At 38.4% G+C, this 18,142-nt stretch overlaps 4 protein-coding genes across 4 annotated transcripts; 2 read left to right on the top strand and 2 right to left on the bottom strand.

The window, feature by feature from the left end:
* The first annotated feature begins 134 nt into the window (after nt 1-134).
* On the top strand, nt 135-2,325 carry LOC148064898 (uncharacterized). Its single transcript, XM_087808887.1, has 4 exons — nt 135-495; nt 566-635; nt 895-988; nt 1,341-2,325. The coding sequence occupies exons 1-4, from the start codon at nt 209-211 to the stop codon at nt 1,997-1,999; spliced, it is 1,110 nt and encodes a 369-aa protein (XP_087665013.1). The 5' UTR covers nt 135-208; the 3' UTR covers nt 2,000-2,325.
* Nucleotides 2,326-2,911: 586 nt separating this feature from the next.
* On the top strand, nt 2,912-6,153 carry LOC148064897 (uncharacterized). The gene is made up of 4 exons (XM_087808888.1): nt 2,912-3,459; nt 3,615-3,754; nt 4,816-4,921; nt 4,987-6,153. Exons 1-4 carry the CDS (start codon nt 3,198-3,200, stop codon nt 5,607-5,609), a joined length of 1,131 nt encoding a protein of 376 aa, XP_087665014.1. The 5' UTR covers nt 2,912-3,197; the 3' UTR covers nt 5,610-6,153.
* A 575-nt stretch (nt 6,154-6,728) lies between these two features.
* Nucleotides 6,729-11,072, bottom strand: LOC148064896 (uncharacterized). The gene is made up of 3 exons (XM_087809436.1): nt 10,699-11,072; nt 10,554-10,615; nt 6,729-7,651 (listed from the first exon to the last, which is right to left on the bottom strand). The coding sequence occupies exons 1-3, from the start codon at nt 10,961-10,963 to the stop codon at nt 6,869-6,871; spliced, it is 1,110 nt and encodes a 369-aa protein (XP_087665562.1). The 5' UTR covers nt 10,964-11,072; the 3' UTR covers nt 6,729-6,868.
* Nucleotides 11,073-12,434: 1,362 nt separating this feature from the next.
* LOC148064895 (uncharacterized) lies at nt 12,435-15,320 on the bottom strand. Its single transcript, XM_087809215.1, has 3 exons — nt 15,053-15,320; nt 14,938-14,975; nt 12,435-13,545 (listed from the first exon to the last, which is right to left on the bottom strand). Exons 1-3 carry the CDS (start codon nt 15,318-15,320, stop codon nt 12,730-12,732), a joined length of 1,122 nt encoding a protein of 373 aa, XP_087665341.1. The 3' UTR covers nt 12,435-12,729.
* Between the last annotated feature and the right edge of the window lie 2,822 nt (nt 15,321-18,142).

The raw sequence follows: 18,142 nt of genomic DNA, 5'->3' as shown, positions 1-18,142 counted from the left end.
ATAACAAGATAAAAATGATCCTATAATTATAAAAGTTTTGAATCCAGATAATTTAAAGCTTTCTGCTAAAATTGCAACGTGTCTGCCACACCACCAGATGGACACAGTGGTTCACTTCCGCTTTTGTAGCAACTCAACACCCGGTCCAAGTATTTTTTTTTATTAGCATTCCACTCAAAATAATTTGGATTCGAGGAGCTCTACAAACATGTCGACCGCCTTTTCCTTCCAGACGCAGCTGGTGTCGATCATGGACGCGCTGAGCAAGACAGCTGTCATGGAGATAGGCAGGCTGGTGGAGATCGAGTCCAAAATGCTGAAAATAGAGATCACTCGGGGTCGGAATGAAATCGCCTCCCTGGGCGAGAAGCTCCAACTGATGGAGAAACTGCTATATATTGCTCAGGGGGGACGTCAGGTAGAAGCTTGCTCCTATGATGGAGAAGAAGATGGTTCATCGTGTGAGCCTGACAGAGCAAGATCCGTCACTCAAAGGTGGCCCTTTGCATCTTTACTCACAGTTTAAATTGAATATTCACTCATTTTTTTTCATCTTCATTTTCAGGGAGAATCAATGGGAAACCATCAGTTCATCCACAGTGACTAACCGGAGTGACCATCATGCTGCCACTGAAGTAAGACAAATGTTTATATTCATATGTGTGTATATATAGATTTAAAGATGACCATTCTTGAATATATTGTTTTATTATTGAGTTTGGAATTACAATTGGTGTTGTTAAAGTACTTTAAGAAGTGTTTGCCTAGAACAAAACACTCCATCATTGGAGAAAGGCGTGATTGACAGTGCTCAGTAAACTACTTGGCTGATGAAAACCAACATATATATTTACTTGTTGCTGCAAAACTTTAACTTTTCTCTCTCATCATAAGGTTCCACCAAAAGAACAGGCTGTACTTGTGTTAAAGGAGGAACCTCAAGATGTGGAGATTGAACAGACGGAACCAGGCAGACAGATAGAAAATGGTAGGTTTAAAATATGATTAAGGTTGTTATTATTATTTCTTACCTGTGATGAACAAAATGCATTTGGGGATTCTTCTCACTGACTGTAATAGGGAAATATGTTCCTCAAGTAATAAATCAGCATTTCCACAGTTACCTCTCTGATTTACTTCAAGTGGAAACGATTTGTCAATTTAAAAAAATAATAAACCTAATTGGACTATAGATATAAATATGTATTACTGTAAAAATGCTACAACACAGATGGTAAATATTTAAATTGATGGTTACGACAAGCATAATAAGATAATTTTGATTTTAGAGAAACAACTTTCACCATCATTAACTATGGTCTTCTATCTTACAAATCCAGGCCCGCTGAAGAGCTCTGATGTGACTCAGGATCTGGACACAGCCCCTGAGTATCCGTCGTCCATCTTCAATAACCAATTTGCGTCACCAAGCACCCACTTCTCACACCAAGAACCAGGAAGAAGTGAAACATGTTGGACTTCAGAACTAAGAGCCACAGACATGAGGAAAAACGATAATCCGACTCCCCAGGGCTCTTTGGTGCACAGAAATGTGAGGCTTCATAGTTTAAGGAACTCAAATATTAAGAGGGTTGGTTGCCAGCAATGTGGCAAGCATTTCAAATGCTTTAGTCAGCTTGAAATACACCAAAGAAGTCACACTGGAGAAAAACCCTTTAGGTGCACACTGTGCGGAAAGAGATATTCCCAAAAAGGACATTTGTACACACACCAGCGCACACACACGGGTGAGAAACCTTACCGCTGTCCTATTTGTGGAAAAGGTTTCATCCAAAAATGTACTCTTGATATGCATCAACGCACACACACTGGGGAAAAACCATTCATGTGTATCAAGTGCGGGAAAGGCTTCACCAAGAACTGTAATCTCAAAAAGCACCTGAAAGTTCATTTGGATCTGGATTTAAATGGTGGTGATTTATGTGCGTCGACATATAATTCAACGAAAACTCCTGAATCACAGAGACACATTTTTTAAGGTTTATGTAAATGTGTGTTGTTTTTATTTCACAACTATTGCAACTATTAATCTAAAAAAGGTCATTAAGTTTAGAAACTAAACTTTTTTCAACCCTTTTCTTCAACGAGTTTAATGTCTAGTTCTGCTGAAAACCACTCAAAGACAAACATGGGAATGTGATGGAGATTAAAATGTAATAACATCCACATACTTGCTTTTTGATATGGATTGACATGGATCGGAAATAAAATGTTTATGGCCAATATTGTAAAAACAACACAGCAATTTGTTTGTGGTGTTTTTGATACAATATACAATGGAATTCATAGAATGCTATTCAATAGACTACATTTATGAAAAAAAATGAGTGACTGATACGTTTAAGTGGATATGTTAAAATAATTAAATATAAATGCATAAAAATGAAACTTTAATGATTAAATAACTGAAGTATTTATTTCCATGGATTTTGAATCCTATTCCAAGAAAGTTTGCTTTATGTCGTTGTGGGGTTAGGGCCGATTTATTGAGTACAAAACGTCTACTTTTGTGTAATAACTTGTTATAAATTATCTTTTTTTTGTGGTCTATAAGTAAGTAAGTAATTGTTATTTGTATAGCGCTTCTCTATACCAGGGTCACAAAGCGCTTAAACAATCAAAACAATATTCAATAAAGTATATACTTCATAATATATAAATATAAATATAAATCAAGATAAAACTGATAACACAACAGGAGTTCCAGAAAATCAAGGAAAAGCCTGAACAAATAAAAACGTGTTATGCGCTGCAGAATCGTTGCTTTCTACTGTTTTTCTGTTGCTTATTCTCTATTGCCACAAAAAAAACAACTCTGTTATGTTTACAACAACTTTGTTATTCTGATCTAGTCGCGACGCCTGAGCACGTTATTACCATGTTCTGCCACTAGATGGAGTCAACGATTTCACTCATACCTTGAATATACATTTCACGACAAATTTTTTTTTTTAAAGAACTGTCACGTGATTAGAAACAAAAAACTAGTTTTTATATACATATAAAAAGTGTTATATTAAAACCAGTGCCCCGTGTACTGTCAACATCTGTCACTGACACCCCTCACGATCGTGACCCACAATTCCTTGCGGCTTCATCGGAAAGGCGAATTTCATGGATACACTGCAAGAGCACCATCGAGTTTGATACTTCGTCCTTTTAAAAAATAAATAAAAATGATGTGCGATCCCGTGAACCGAAATTTCCGCTCCCAGCTGGCGGCGGTGTGGGAGAAGCTAACCAAGGCTGCTTTGGCTGAAATAGGAAACCTCGCCGACGAGTGCTCGTCCGTCCTTCACACCGAGATATCGCTGCATAAATCGGAGAACGAGGCCCTGAAGAAGAGGTGCTACTCTCTGGAGGTCCAGCTGAGAGCCGCCCGAGAATCCCAGTCCTTTAATGTCCACGGAAACGGCGTCAACCCTCGCAACGTTGCAGGTCAGAATCCGACATCTTTATTTGTCCGGGGTGTCCGTGAATCCATCATTTGCTCATTGTCTATATATATAGAGAGTCAACTATTGAAGTTGTTTTTACTCTGGTTTTTCTCCTTTTTTTTTGGATTCTTGTTTATTTATACCATCTCTCTGCAGGACATCAGCAGACAGCACCGTCCATTGAAGGAGTTTATGGGAAGGACTGGTGCATGGATCTGTGGAGGGATGAGAAGAGAACAGCAGCACAACGGAAAGGTCCAACAGAACCTATTGCGACCACAAGCATGGGTGCTCAGGTAAGCTTATGTAATAAACATATATACAGTACGTGCCCTTCTTGGATCTATGTTCTTTATCTTTAGACTTAGATTATGTCATCTTGTTCTTTCTCTTTATGTTCTTGTTCTTATTTTATTTTGATTTATTTTTTTTTATGAAAAATTGCTGTATTTTCTGTGGCTATTGGAAAAAAACTTTTACCTTACCTTACTCAAAAGAAGGGTTCTGCGCGGAGCTTTGAAAAGTGTTTAAAAAGGCATTACATTAACGATCATCTACAGACAACATTGGTGTTTTTAAATGTCTTAAATTATATTTTCAAAAGTCTTAAAAATGATGAGGAACACATGATACGTACAGTTTTATCTTAGGCTTAAATCTTGAATTATTTAGTAACATTTTTTCTACTCTTTTAATAGATTATTAGTGGAACTAACAAAAAAATGAAGCGGTAGCAGCTTGAATAGAAGCAAAATAAAATAAAATAAAAAACCAAGCACCAAGGCAGCCATTCTGATGCATCTATTTTATGTTAAGATACTATTTTAGGTAACATTGTCCCTAGTCTTAAGTCTTAATTTAACATGGTATTAAAGCGTCTTGCCTTTTGGTGTAGATTCCCAGAAATAGTGGTCACGATTGTCTGCCTGAAAGCTTTACGGCTCTTGTTCATTGTTATTCATGGTCAGACCTTCAATCAGTGATCTGATCCAGCCTTACACCCGAGCTCGGGCTCTGAGGTCTGTGGATCAGAATCTACTGATGGTTCCACGCACACGGTTCAGGACCAGATGAGAGAAATCCTTCCAGGCTGTTGCTCCTAAGCTTTGGAACGATCTTCCTCTCTCTTTGCGCTTGATGGAGTCTAGTGACTCCTTTTAGAAACATCTTAAGATGTTTTTATTTGTTCAGGCTTTTCCCTGATTTTCTGGAACTCCTGTTGTGTTATCAGTATTATCTTGCCCTTTAAAGTATATACTTTATTGAATATTGTTTTGATTGTTTAAACGCTTTGTGACCCTGGTCTAGAAAAGCTCTATACAAATAAAAATTACTTACTTACTTGTATTTTCAGCAGGTGTTGGATCTGATCGAGCGAGAACCAGATCTCATCTTCATCAAGGAGGAAATATATGACGATGCACCCATTGGGCAGCAGATCCAACTTCCTGATATCAGAAAAAGCAAGTTGTTGAAGGTGTCATTGGTTGTGAGGAAGTGTCATTTCTTTGTTTTCTTTTTTTAACAGACGATGTGCAGTTCGGGGCGGAAAACATGCTCCACAGGGTCCTGGATGAAACCGAGCTTCACTCGGCCGACTTGAACTCCTTCTCCATCGGGCTCGACGGCTCCGCACAGCAACGTTCCCAGCAGAATATAATGGACAAGTTGATAGAGGACGCGGCCATGAGCCATCTGGTGGACACGTCCAACCCTCCCTCCGTGGCTGGAGACTACTTGGACTACATGAGCCACATGAACACCACCAACAACAAAGAGCTGATCATCCAGCCCAAACCCATGAAACCCGTCAAGCGCTTCCAATGCCTATTCTGTGGCAAAGTGTTCAACTATATGAGCAGCTTGAAAGTCCACATCCGGCGACACTCCGGCGAGAAGCCGTTCAGCTGCACAGTGTGCGGGAAGCGCTTCGCCCAGAAAACCTACCTGAAACTCCACCAGCGCGTTCACTCCGGGGAGAAGCCCTACAGTTGCCCGGGCTGTGGCAAAAGCTTCTCCCAGAAAAGCTCGCTGAACATTCACATCCGCACGCACACCGGAGAAAAACCCTACAGCTGCGTGGACTGCGGAAAATGCTACGCCTACAAATACGGTTTGAATCATCATCAATGCCTCAATGTCCCGAATTGAAAGATCACATGATCAAGAGACTACTTTGGCAAGACGTCGACTTGTTATTTCTGAAATAATCCAAATTGTCTTTCATTTGACCGTCACTGTAAAGATGCTACGAGTCTGGACGGTTCCCGCCATTTGTAGCATTGTAAACCTCAAAGTATTTTCATATAGAAGGAGACTTTTTTTTTTCTTTCATAAACATTTAACAAGCACATGAACAACATAAAAACTCTAAGATATGTTTGCGCTAACTACATATAACTATATACCTCATCTCAAACGCCAAGATACACAACACCTACTGCTGTTTGCACACAAATAAGCATTAACTCTCAAATCTACCTCTTCACCCCGACTTTGGTTAAACAACATGTGCCTCATCACTTGTTCTTAAACCTGTTTTACTCAAATAAAATGTAGCATGTTTGTTGCCAATGACAGTATGTTTGTTTTGGCCTTTTTCTAGTTTTCCACAAAACTCTTCTCACTCACAGTCTTCAAAAGTGTTTCAAGAAGAAAACCTTTTGTGTCTACGTTATTTTGTAGTCCAACAAAAATGACTAAAATCTGTTTTGCTTTCCTATTGCATGTTATTTCAAATAAATGACTAGTAACTGTGACAACTTCTATCACTTCCTGAGACCCATCGCTCCTTCTTCGACACTTCTATGTAGCGACTGCCAGCTGCTCGCCGGGGCGCTACCGCCGTCTGCTGGTGTAAAGTATGAATTGAGCGTTTTTTTTAATGTATGTATGTAATGTATGTTAAAAAATGTTTTAGTAAGTAAAAGTTTAATTTATTAATTCCGGGGGGAAAAAAACAACCTAATCTGTGTTAAATCTCATTTATCTAAAAACGTTTGAAAATCTGAACAATTTGAGACTTAACTATAATGTATTAATTTCACAGACAACATCAATGGTTCAAATGCGAATGATGCCTTTTTATATATACTGAAATGTTATTTTTAATTGCAAGAACTAAGATTTATTATTTTAAACATTGAGAATAAAATACATGAACACAAATGGAAGACACAGGACACAGACAGAGTCAGAATAAACAGAACAAATAACTTATTTAATATGAAGTAATTCTCCTGTTTGATGAAAAAAGAAACAAGGGAGAAACAGACTTTTTCTTTCTTTTCCTTTACAATCTATGAAAAACATTTTAGTGGATTACAGCAGAAAGTTCTTATATTTATATATCTATTATTGTTGAAAAATTAAACAATACTATGTATATGATGTATACAAAAAAATGTATACTATCTCTGTACTCCTGCAAAAATATACTGAGTTTTGAAAGCCCCCGTTTGATGCTCCTTCAAGTGGCTCTTGAGTTCGCTTCTAAGCCTAAATCTATGCCCACATTCGATGCAAACAAGTGATTTCTCTCCAGTATGTAACAGAAGGTGATTTTTTAAATTTCCTTTTTGGGTGAAACCTTTCCCACAGTGAGTGCAGCTAAATGGTTTCTCCCCAGTGTGAACCGAAAGGTGCAATTTTAAGGCCGACTGGGCTGAAAACACCTTCCCGCAAACCTCACATGTTCTGCTCTTCAATGCGGGGCTGACTTGAGGTACACATACATGAGAGTTTCGACTCTTTCTTTTGGAGAAGCGTTTCTTGTAAATGTCACAGTAGTTGGACTTGTGGGACTTCATATGCCGTGTTAGGCTTGATTTGTGAAAGAAAGACCGGGTGCATACAACGCAAGAGAAACAGGAAGTGGTCGGCTGCCCTCCGCGGTCGTAGTCATTCAGACGACTGCGTTTATCTGAAAATGTCTGCGGCATGTTTTGTTCCTCGTAACCATTTTTGTGTACTTCCTGTTTACAGTTTGCCGAGTATTCTATATCAACATCATTGTCAACATTCTCAATTGGAACGATGTGTTTGCTGTGGGCTTCTTGAGGATCCTCTGCAGACTCTTCCATCTCTGGGTCAGGTTGGAGATTGTTGTTGGAAGTATGATGCTCCACCAGCTGATCTTGGTCGCTAGAGCAGCTTTTTTCCCCCTTTAATTTGCCTTCCACGGATGGCGTTTCCTGCGGGTCGCAGTTGAGATCATGAGGCATTATTAAAGGGATTACAGAATTAAAAAAAAAACAATAGTAAGGAAATAATAGGGGGGGAGAGGCTCTACACATGCTTTAGTCATCATAAAAATGATTAATGACCCTCCTGGGACATTTGATGACCTTTTGACCCCTGGTACCAGTCAACTTATGATGACCCCTCCTCCTCCTCCTATGCCCCACCCGTACAGCAACTGTCTAATGATTGATGACATACAATGCCCCCCCCCCCCCGCCCCGCACAATGGAATGTAGAACTTGAAAATTTTGATAGTTGTAAAGAAAAATCTCTAAACAGTATATCCTCCTAATACAGAAATCTTCGAACAGGTCTCTACTGGAATTGAAAAATAAATAAACATCACAAGTTAATATACATTGTAGGTCAATCATTCAAGGTAGTCTATATAATACTATATTCATACCTTATGTATTTGACAGGATTCAAATCTGACCACTTATACAGAGGAGGAAAAGACTCACTATGTCCGAACAAACGCTCAGCGTTAAAGGTTTCATAACGGAGACGCCTGTCAACAGTCTTGTTTTATAGTCGTTGTTCTAAGAATTTGCAATTGCAAACATTTCCTTAGAACAATTCAATGAGCTGTGTTGTTTTTACCTTTCTGTTTTACTACAAAAGTGCTCTATACTTTTTCTTCTACAAACTATGACCATAAATCTTGAATATTGCAGACTTAGTAAAACGTACGTTAACTTCTTTTTTTTTTATCATAATCACAAAACGACTATTGATAAATTTTCTTAACCCGTTGTGGTGTTTCTCTTTAAACATTCTCAACTTTTACAAATAGATTTTATTTTATTTCCTATTTCTGTACTAAAATCATGTACACGACAATAAATATGTAAATTTTAATGGTTTTCTCAACACGATGATGGAAACATTTAAAAATGTTTATTACGGCTATGATTGTAACGTTTTTTTTGAGACACACTTGTAGTTCAAGCTGTTATCCTGGTCACAAGTGTCGTGTTCCTCTTACAAATTCCTGAGAGTCAACTCCCTAATATCTTGATGCAGACCAACGCACTGCTTGCATTCATAAATTATATAGGTTTCATGCGTTAAACGTACTTTGAGAACAAAAAAAGACAAACAAAGTATCTTTAACAGTTAGTTTAACCTTAGCTGTGTCATTATTACATATCAGATGTGTAGTTATTGTAACCTAGAACAAAAACACTTTCCTGTATCAGTCACTTATGCTCACTCCATTCGTGTCTCAGGTACTGACCACTGCACAATTCTAAAATTCTAAACTATGTTCATGGTTTTGTAACTGGATCAGTTATTTCACTCTAAACCTTTGTTTAACTTTTGGTAGCACCATATACTTACACTACACACACTTTCATTTTACTTTTTCAAGTTAAGTTTCTTGTCTCATCACTGATGTTGAGGCATCAAAAGTTAGCTTCCAATTCTTGTATTTCACATTCATACGCTTCTTCTGAGGATGTTAGTGTAACACTACAGAAGTTACATTTTAAAATATTGTCTTATTTCTCTGATATAGTAGTCTCTAACTTCTAGATATCTAAAATAATCCTCTCTCTTCAAGGAATGTTTTTGTTTTAATACTTGGAACTCCATTTTTCCCCCAGTTGAAAATAAATGTTTGACTAATATTTTGTATAGTTAGTCAAGATAGTCAAGATAGGTGTTTTGTTTTTTGTTTAACAATATTTGAAGAGGTTGACAACTGGTTTTGGTATTTTGCCTTTAAAAATAAACACACAGAGTTGTACTCTGTAAGAAGAAATGTCTTTAAGAGGTGTGTAAATAACGTTTGACAAAAGTTTCACGGAGGCTCCGTTTCAGATGCAAGATAAGAAAATTAACGACTAGGCCCCCTCAGTCTTACCAGTTTCACATAAATGTTTCTGTTTTTGTTCTTTTCCAAGACTCTACTAGAAGCTCGGAGGTGTTAGACGTCCAAGTGGTGCTGCATAGTGATCATTTTTGAAGTTTGGACTCCTTGGTCTTTGGGGGGCTGTGGTATTTCATATTTAATTCTTGGTTTTCTACCGTTCCATATACATTTGTAGATGAATATATCTCATATTCTAAATGGTCTATCTGAGATTTTTTATAAAATACAAATATAGTCATTTTGATTGTCTCTATTCTAGCACTGAAATCATTTGACTTTCCACCCTTGCATTTCTCTCCTTATTTCTTGGTCTGTGTGTCTATAATTGGCATCATGTAATTTGTATATAATTTGGTATTTCATTTATTTATGTTATTTTCTTTTAGTTTTCCAGTTGAGCTTAAATGTTGGACTAATATTTTGAAGAGGGATGTATAGTTAGACGTCAAGATTTGCGTTTTTGTTCCGTTTGTACCCTGAATGAGAAGCGAATGTATTTAAGAGGTTTGTGAATAAGACAGTTGGAAAAAGTAGTTACAATATTGCAAGAAGTGGATTCAAATGTTAGATAACTGAGAAAACAATTTCCTTTCCTTTCTATTTCCAAAAGGCCTCAAACTGGAGGTCATACATTTTGACGGATAAACCCCTCCCCTCTCTGTAAATACATAAGGAATGAATATAATGATGACTACCCTGAATGATTGACCTACAATGTATATTAACTTGCGATGTCTATTTAGTTTTCATTTCCAGTAGAGACGGGTCGAAGAAGTCTGTGTTTCAAGGATTTCTCTTTACAAAGTTTATCTATTACAAATTTCAAGTTCCATATTCCAGAGTGCCAGGGGGGGACCCTAGTCTCCGGCCATATTTTCTTTAAGGTTAAAACATTTATGTAAAGAAATAGTAATTCTCTTTTCAATCACAATAATAGATTTGTTATACATCTCTCCAGGCATTGAAACTCTTACCTCAAAAGTGAGGTTTTTCATGCACCAATCTTTCCCAAACACCCCTTCTATGGTTGGGAACACTGGAAAAAAAACGTATGTGAACATCTTAATGAACTAAAGAAAAACATGGTTTATATTTTAAGAGGTCTACAGTAGATCATACCAGCTGTATCTTCATCATCGTCATGATCGATCTTTGGGATAATCGTCTGACAACTCGACACTCTGCCTTTACAACTTAGCTCTTGCTTCAAACTCTGCACTTCCTCCGTCAAGGTGGAGTTGGCGAGCGTGAGACGAGTGACCTCCAGCCGGAGCTCCGTCGTCTCTTCACCCACCAGTTTTGAAACCTGTTCGAGGGCAGACGCGGCGATGGTCTCCATGATGGAGCGGAACCTCGAGTGGAAAGAAGCAGAGACGATCTCCATCGTCGCCGTTGTTGACAAACACCAACCTATAGAGATGTTAGTTAAATGTTAAGACGAAGAAATAATCGGAATTAAAGCTGTATCGTCGGGAAAAAGACTGCGGACGAAATTCGCGGTATTATTTACAGTGAAATAGTGACGTATTTCCGGCGGATGTTGACGGTTTTCTTCTTCTTCTAATTTTATAGCGATCGGCAAACAACGTATAGGTGCATTACCGCCACGTACCCCTGGGAGTGTGTGCGGAATCTAAGGTAAGGTAAGATAAAACTTTATTGATCCTCAGGTCTCCTTCAGGAAATTATTTTTTTCCAATAGCCACAGAAAATACAACAATTTTTAATAAAAAATGATCAAAATAAAATAACAAGAACAAAGAGAAACAAAGAGAAAGAACAAGATGATACAATCTAAGTCTAAAGATAAAGATTAAGAACATAGATAAAAGAAAAACAACAAAGACTAAGGATACAAAGACTAACATAGAAAAGAACATCAAGATTATTTCACTCCACTCCTGCCCCGAACTCAGAATTGTACAATTTAATAGCCTGAGGAATGAATGAGTCCCTGAGTATATTTGTTTTGCACCTGGGAAGAAGCATTCGTGCTTCATCTGCTTCTCTGCTCACTGATGACAGTGCTGAGAGGATGACTGTCATCATCCATGATGGACACTAGTTCAGTGGGCAATTATAATTCTTCAAGGGCCACATTCAATTCTGTGAATGTTGTTAGGGGCCGTCAAGCAAAAAGAAAGACGAGGAAACCCCCCCCCCAAAAAAAGAACATTCGTCACTAGGCAGTGACATTTATTAAGCTAAATAAGCTGTAATTTTATTATTGTATGAGGTTTTTTTTCAAACCATTTAACCTAATATATACTTATATTATAAATGTTATGTGAAAATTTAAATTAATAATAAATACAGAATACATTTGTTAATGCATTAGAACCATTTATACATGATCATACTTTGACATTACGAGGGTCGCATAAAAACAGCGAAAGGGCTGCATGTGGCCCCCATGCCCCCCACTTTGCCCAGGTCTGCTTTAGACTTTAGATACTTTATTAATCCCTCTGGAGATCTCTTTCAGTAAATTAGGTTTCAATTACACAATAGAAGGTACAAAGTTTCATAAAAGCAAGAACAAACTGCAAATATAAAGCACATGCATCAAAAGAGAAAAAAATAAAACAAATTTAAAATCTTTAAAGGATACAAAGGTTAACATTTCTAATTTACTGATGGGTATTATAACTCTTACTCATATTTATTTTATGATAGAAGTAAAGGTCATTTCTAAATCTGTTTTGCTTTTCTATTGCATGTTATTTCAAATAAACGACTCGTAACTGTGACTTCTTGAAAAGTTAAACAATACTGTAATGTATACAAAATAATGTTTACTATCTCTGTACTTTTGCAAAATTACACTGTAATAAGATATGAAGGACAAGACAAGATTGAAATAAATAAACCATTTATTGTGACCAGTTTAAGAAAAGGCAACTGGATTAACCTGCAAAAACATTTAAATCACAAATTTGGTTCTTCTAGAAATCACAGGTAGTAAAAGGTGTAAAAAATGAAAACCACAAAGCAACAAGAAAGTTTGACATGCTATAGTTTTGAATTCTCCTCTATAAATGGCCTTTAAAAATGTCTGTCTCCAAGTAGAAAAGATAACCCTGAAATTCAGCCACAAAAATGTTTCCAAACAATTTCAGATACAAATAGACCTGAGACAAATGTATTAACTTACAGATCCTCAAAAAAACTATACTCCGTTTCGGAACCCCCCTTTTGATGCCGCCGCCGAAAGTGCTTCTTGAGTTCGCCCTTTAGCCTAAACCTTTTCCCACATTTGATGCAAACAAATGGTGTTTCTCCAGTATGTATCAGAAGGTGATTTTTTAAATTTCCTTTTTGGCTGAAACCTCTCTTGCAAAAGGTACAAGAAAATGGTCTCAACCCAGTGTGAACCGCAAGGTGCGTTTTTAAGCTTGAATAGTTTAGAAACACCTTCCCGCAAAACTCACATGTTTTGTCCTCCAATTCGGGGAGGACTTGAGGTACACATACATGAGTGTTTCTTTCTTGACGGTTTTTTTTGACAAAGCTACGCTTGCAAATATCACAGTAGTTGGACTTGTGGAACTTCATATGGCGTGTTAGAGTTGCTCTGTGAAAGAAAGTCCGGGTGCATACAGTACAAGTTAAACAGGAATCAGTAGGCTGTCCCCCGCGGCCATCTGAAAATACCGGCTGCATGTATGGGTCGGAATTCATCCATTCTTCTTGTTTACAGTCGTCACCGTATGCTACATCAAAATCATTGTCGTCGTCGTCGTCGTCGTCGTCGTCCTCGTCATCGTCCTTGTCGTCGTCGTCAACATTCTCAATTGGAACGCTGTGTTCCCCGTCGGCCTCTTGAGGATCCTCTGCAGACTCTTCCGTCTCTGGGTCAGGGTCAGGTTTGAGGTTGTTGTTGGAAGTTTGACACTCCACCAGCTGATCTTTGTCGGCCGAGCACCTTTTTTTGCTTTTTAATTTGCCTTCCACGGATGGCGTTTCCTGGGGGTCGCAGTTGAGATCATGAGGCATTATTTATGGGATTACAGAATGAAAAAACAAATGGTGAAACAATAGAGAGGGAATCATAGGAGATTGATTTGAAAAAAAATGAAAAGAGACGAGAGCTATAAACCATGATACTCTGGTCCGTGTGTAGGTACAATTTCTGTCCCCCCACTTCCTACATGATGTTGTCACACGTGGCATATGCAAACGTCTCTTTAAAATATTTTTATGGGTTAAAGAAACGTCAGCAGAACGTTTACATGATACTTTTTACCACATAAAACATTTATATTGACAAAAAGACGATCTTTGTCAACCTAATCACTTTTCGTTCTTTCATTTCCTGGTCCGACGATACGTGCGATGGCTGAAGCTGTTTTACTAATAACGCACAACTGTGCAATGCAATACAAACATTTGAGTTTCAAAATAATTTGCTTTTAAAAATAACAAAAATGTTAGAATATTCCCTGTTCTATAACTCATTCTACCCGTCTGTAGTTTGGATCATAAACACTTCTGGAAGAAGAAAAATCGTAATGAAAACAAAAAAATTATTGAATTATTTCGGAACTCGAATGTTTGTATTTCATTGTACAGTTGTGCGTTATTAATAGTAAAACAGCTTAAGTCAATCAGCAGCTTCGTCACATGTGCCATGCACACTAAATTGGCGTACTAACACGCCCACAAAACTTAGCATGGTTCGATGGACACTAACCACCCTAAACAGCTCCATCTTAATGACGTTTTAAAGGGAATTTACGTCATATATAAATGCATATATATGCATATACTTACAGGTGCATTTTCAGCAGCAGTAGAAGGATGACACGTCTTCGGTGCTGATACCGGCTTAAATATCTCCCGAATATTTCGATTCTCATATTTTTTCTTTATTTCTTTTTCCAAAGTTGCAAAATGTGCTGCCAGCAGGTGGCGATAGCGTTCAAACAGCTGGTTGCAACATTGTTAAATAGTAGTAGAAGAAGAAGCTGTCATGTGATTTCCGATTAGTGTGTAGCAGCAGAGTTTGATTTCAGACATACTATCTGTGGAGAATTTGCGTACTAGTTAGTACGTACACTAAACTGATGCATACTAACTTCTAGTATACTAAGAGTAGTATGCGATTTGAGACACAGCACGTATCTACCTCAGTCTCCGGCCATATTTTCTTTAAGGTTAAAACATTTAAAAACATTTGTGAAGAAATCGGGATAGTCCTTCAATCAAAATAATACAATTTAAGTATTAATACAACGTATTAAAAAGCGTTTAAATGTATAAGACTCTCCAGGTTTCAGATAAAGTGAAATTCTATACATGTATCTGATCGTTTGCTATACATTAAGTGCTGAAGAATTAAGAGAGTGAAATTCTTACCTCAACAGAATCTTTCCCTCCTTTTACGGTTGGTGACACTGAAAGGAAACATATGTGAACATCTTAACTAAGAAAAACATGGTTTATATTTTAAGAGGTCTACAGTAGATCATACCAGCTGTATCTTCTTCATCATCGGTCTTTGAGATAATCGTATGACAACTTTTTGGGCGGGAACCCCTCTTGGACTTCCTGCCTTTACCGCTTAGTTCTTGCTGCAAACTCTGCACTTTCTCCGTCAAGGTGGAGTTGACGGACGTGAGACGATTCACCTCCAGCCGGAGCTCCGTCGTCTCTTCACCCACCAGTTGGGAAACCTGCTCGAGGGCAGTCTCCATGATGGAGCGGAACTTCGAGTCGAAAGAAGCAGAAACGACCTTCATCGTCGCTGTTGTTGACAAACACCAACCTATAGAGATGTTGGTTAAATGTTAAGTCGACGAAATAATCGATTCGACGAGGGATAGTGAAGCTGTGTCGCGGGGAAAAGGCGGCAGATCGATTTGGCGGCACTATTTCCAAAACACGGCGGGTATACTAATATTGACGTTGGAGCGGTGACGTATTTCCGGTGGATGTTGAAAGTGTTCTTCTTCTACTTTTATAGCGATTGGCCAACAACGTATAGATGCATTACCGCCACTTACCGGTGTGGAGTGTGAGCGGAATCTAATTTCTACTTGAAACGATAGACTTTATTAATCCCTCTGGAGATCTCCTTCGGGAAATTAGGTTTCCAGTATACAGGAGACGATAGAAGGTACAGAAGTTAAAAAAACAAAAACAAGAACAAAGCGCAAATATAAAGCCCATGTATCAAAGAAACATTTTAAATACAAACAACAAATTTAAAATCTTTTAAGGATACAAAGGTCAACATAAAATGGTTAACATTTCTAATTTACTTATAGGGATATACAGAGGCTATTATAACTCTTATTTATATTAGTATGTATTTCTTACAGCTAACAGCCCTGTTGCAACATTGTTGTTGACTAAAATTGGATATATAAAAAAAATATGAATAAAATGCAAAAACAATAGCTTTTTTCTTTCTTCTCCTCTACAATCAATGAAAAACATCTTAGTCGATTACAGCAGAAAGTTCTTTGACCATAGTTGGATGTTAAACAATAGTATGTGTATGATGTATACAATTTGTATTTACTTATACTTATGCAAAAAAAATACAGTATCGATATCGATATGAAGGACAAGACGAGATTGAAATAAATAAACTTTTTATTTTGACCAGATTAACAAAAGGCAACTCGATTAATTTTCACTCATTTGGTTCCTCTATAAAACACAGGTAGCAGAAAGTACAACAGCTATCCACACTATTTGAATACTCACACCAAAACACATGAAAGGTATATTGGTATTAAACATCACGTTCTCACTCCCCCTTGAGAAATTGTTCTAAAAGCACACATTAACACACTTGCTCTTAACTGTTGGGGAAAAAAACAGCAAGTATTATTTAAGCCTATGGATAAAATCACACACTGGTTTGTGCAGTGAATACACATGACGGTCATCATAGTCATCCAGACGACTGTAGTTTGACATACATTTTTTAAATGTTTATGCCAATTAAAACAAATTAGGTTAGGTTAGGTAGAACTCTATTAATCCATTAATTTTTCCAATTAGAGACAGCAATAAAGACGATTATTCATAAAAATAAATATAAGAACAAAAAAAGAGAGAAAGAACAAGATGACACAATCTAAGTCTAAAGATAAAGATAAAGAACATAGATCAAATAAAAATAACAAAGACAAAGGATACAAAGACTAACATAGAACAGAACATCATGATACTTTCACTCCACTCCTTCCCCCGAACTCAGAATTGTACAATCTAAGTGTGACTGCTCAGAAAAAAGTGGTCTTTTTGATGTCACGGGCGCAACCACCTATAATAGCCCGAGGAATAAATGAGTCCCTGAGTCTATTAGTGTTGCTTCTGGGAAGGAGAATTCGTGCTCCATCTGCTTCTCTGCTCACTGATGACTGTTCAGAGGATGACTGTCATCATCCATGATGGACAGTAGTTTGTCCAGTGATCTCCTCTCAGCAACTGTCACCAGTGAGTCCAGCTTCAACCACAGAGCCAGCCCTCCTGATCAACCTGTTGAAACTCCTCTTGGACACATTCCCACCCCAACACACCACAGCATAGAACAGGACACTGGCCACCACAGACTGGTAGAACATGCAGAGCAGCTTCCTGCAGATGTTAAATGATGGGAGCCTCCTCAGAAAGTACAATCTGAACTTTCTTATACACATGGTCTGTGTTGCAGGACCAGTCCAGTTTACTGTCCAACCACACACCGAGGTACCTATAGTTATCAACTATCTCCACCTCGTCGCCTCTAATGGACACTGGACGTGGCTTTGTCCTGGACCTCCCGAAGTCCAAGACCAGCTCCTTGGTCTTTGAGGTGTTCAGCTGCAAGTGGTTCTTTCACTCCAGTCCACAAAGTCACGTATTAGACTCCTATACTCGTACTCGCTGTTGTCCCTGATGCATCCAACAATGGCAGTGTCGTCAGCATACTTCTGGACGAGACTCAGCTCTGAGTTGTAGCAGAAGTCTGACGTGTAGATGGTGAAGAGGAGAGGGGCCAGTACTGTCCCCTGAGGTGCTCCTGTACTGCACACCACAGTGTCAGACATGATGTCCTTCAGCCTGACACTGTGGTCGATCAGTAAGACAGTCCGAAATCCAGGAGACCAGACCAGGGTCCACATGCATCTGTGTCAATTTGTCCTGCAGCAGAGTGGGCTGGATGGTGTTGAAGGCACTAGAAAAGTCCAGGAACAGGATTCTCACTGAACCGCTTCCTTTATCCAGGTGGGAGTAAGACCGATGCAGGAGCTGAAGGATGGCATCTTCCATACCATCTGCTGGCCGGTAGGCAAACTGCAGGGGGTCTTGCGCGTGCTGGATTTGTGGCCTGAGATGATTGAGGACCAGCCGCGCCAGTGTCTTCATCAGCTGCGAAGTCAGTGCCACCGTCCTGTAATCGTTCAGCTCATTTGGCCGGGTCTTTCTCGGGACTGGAACGATACAGGAAGTCTTCCACAGAGTTGGTACTTTCCCCAGCCGTAGACTGAGGTTGAAGACATGCTGGAGTGGCTCAGCTAGTTCAGCATCGCAGGTCTTTAGCAGTCGAGCAGACACCTTATCAGGA

Source organism: Callionymus lyra, chromosome 15 (assembly GCF_982586985.1).
Source record: "Callionymus lyra chromosome 15, fCalLyr1.hap1.1, whole genome shotgun sequence".
Classification (NCBI taxonomy): domain Eukaryota; kingdom Metazoa; phylum Chordata; class Actinopteri; order Syngnathiformes; family Callionymidae; genus Callionymus; species Callionymus lyra.
This window is presented reverse-complemented; position numbering and strand designations above follow the sequence as displayed.